Source organism: Penaeus vannamei, chromosome 11 (assembly GCF_042767895.1).
Source record: "Penaeus vannamei isolate JL-2024 chromosome 11, ASM4276789v1, whole genome shotgun sequence".
Taxonomy (NCBI): Eukaryota; Metazoa; Arthropoda; class Malacostraca; order Decapoda; family Penaeidae; genus Penaeus; species Penaeus vannamei.
In genome coordinates this window covers 30,363,540-30,366,039 of record NC_091559.1, presented here as the reverse complement: position 1 = coordinate 30,366,039, position 2,500 = coordinate 30,363,540, and the positions used below count along the sequence as shown (strand labels likewise).

The 2,500-nt window shown below is 29.0% G+C and overlaps 1 protein-coding gene across 1 annotated transcript in view; it reads left to right on the top strand.

Moving 5' to 3' along the window:
* The first annotated feature begins 1,053 nt into the window (after positions 1-1,053).
* LOC113815700 (retinal guanylyl cyclase 1-like) overlaps positions 1,054-2,500 on the top strand; it is a 12,434-nt gene continuing 10,987 nt past the window's right edge. The window contains exon 1 of the mRNA XM_070127482.1: positions 1,054-1,058. Within this exon, the coding sequence (XP_069983583.1) occupies positions 1,054-1,058 (5 nt within the window). The remainder of the gene's footprint in view (positions 1,059-2,500) is intronic.

Sequence of the window (2,500 nt, the reverse complement as noted above, 5' to 3'; positions counted from 1 at the left end):
ACCATTATTATTATTATTATTATTATTTTATTATTATTATTATCATTGTTGTTATTATCATTGTTTTTATTATCACTGTTATTATTATTATCATCATTATTGTTATTACTATTATCATAAATTATTATTATCATCATTGTTACCATTATTGTTATCATCATTATCATGAGTATCACCATCATCATTATAATTTATTTATCTTTTTTTTTCTCGCTGTTATCATTTTTTTTCATTATTATTATTATTATTTCTTTTATCATAACTATTTTCATCAATGATATTTTTGTTACTATTATCATTGCATCATTATCTTTACTATTACTACTATCTAATATCATCTTAATTGATATTGTACTTATCATTAATGATAGTTATTAATTCTGTCATTGGTTTTAGTATCATTTGATTATAATCAATATAATTGTTATCATTATTTAATTGTTGATTATATTATTATTATCATTATTTTTATTATTTCTATTATTATTATCATTATTTTTATCATTTTTATCATTATTATTATCATTGTTGTTGTTGTTGTTGTTGTTGTTATTGTTATCATTATAATTATTATTCATATCAATATTATCATAACGTCATTGTTGTTGTTTGATTATTATCATTGTTATCATCATTGTTATATTTTGTAATTATTGTTATTGCTATCAATTATGTATCATTATCATTATTTTTGTTATTATTTGTTATTATGTTATTATTTTTTCATTATTATTATTATCATTAATATTATTAACATTATAATTACTATTATTATCACCATCATTATCATTATCAATATCATTAACATCATAAACATTATCATTATTATTGTTATAATCTTTATCCTTGTCAGTGTTGATATTGTGCTGTAGTTATTATAATTTTCATTATCATTATATTTATCATTGCTGTTATTAGTACTATCTTCATTATCAATATTTTTGTGATTGTTATCCTTACACTTTCAATGGATTTTCCACTTTCAATGATGGTCGTCATTTTCATCACTAACATAATTCGCATTTTTATTTTTGGACGTGCGAAGACGTGTGCATGAGGTATGTATGTGTGAGAGCGAAATGTTTGTGTGTGAGTGTGTATGTTTGTGCATCGGTGTATCTTTGCATGAACGTGTGCATGCAACGTAAATAAGCTGTTCTCAAAGCGGTGAGACAGCAAGCACGACCAGTATTGCCAATCTGTGATGAAATGACAACACAACCAGAAAACGATGACTATATGAACAGAAATAAATAAGAATAGTAACAAAAAATAACATAGGTTACCTTGTTATCATATCTGTATAAATTATAACGCGTAGGACATATAATAGTTTTAAATACTTAACAAATATTGAGTGAACAGGAAACTTATCCGAAAGTACCCAACGACACTGCACTGTTGCCAATGCGGCCTTGATGATGACGATGTACGATAAGTGTCTAGATTGGAAAATTGGCCATTAATACGGAGCGACAGAAAGAACAGGGCTGATTGATTGATTATAACTAAAATGAAAATATCTCTACTAAAATCAACTTCGTATGATAAAAGCAGACATCCACGAGTATTATTGGAAAATCTAGTTGTGTGTGTGTATATTCATCTATCCATCTTTCTATCTATCTGATTTTTCTCGCTTTATCTCTCTCTCTCTCTGTCTATCTATTCATCTTTCTGTCTTTATCTACCTATTTATTCATCTATCTATTTATTTATCTATTTATCTATCTATTTATCTATCTTTCCCTTTCTCTCTCTCTCTCTCTCTCTCTCTCTCTCTCTCTCTCTCTCTCTCTATCTCTCTCTCTCTCTCTCTCTCTCTCTCTCTCTCTCTCTCTCTCTCTCTCTCTCTCTCTCTCTCTCTCTCTCTCTCTCTCTCTCTCTCTCTCTCTCTCTCTCTCTCTCTCTCTCTCTCTCTCTCTCTCTCTCTCTCTCTCTCTCTCTCTTTATATATATATATATATATATATATATATATATATATATATATATATATATATATATATGTCTATTTCTCTATCCATTTGAGCTTGGCATTGTGGCAGCATCAGCTGTAGTCTCCAACCTCCCGCTATCTGTGAACCAGCAACACTGTCAGTCAACTACCATTACTGCTAACGACTGTACTTACAGGAAACATTATTTTACTTACGGTTGTACTTACACCGATTGTACTTACGTTGTCACCAGGAACATAGTGTCAGGACTGTCAGCTCTACTCTCTGTCGTTACTTATTCTAACTTTCCTTTGTTCCTTTCATCATCCGTTTATCATACCTCTGTGGATAGTTGTACAAAGAACGATAATGAGAGAGAGATAGGTAGTCTGATAAGCTGATAGACAAAAATAGATAGACAAGCAGACAGATAAAGATCTAGATAGTTTAATGGATAGACACTACAAGAGGTAAGAGGATAGATAGTTAAAGATATAGATAGGTATAGGTCCAGATACACGAATAGATAGATAGAGAAGCACATGAATAGATATTTAGTT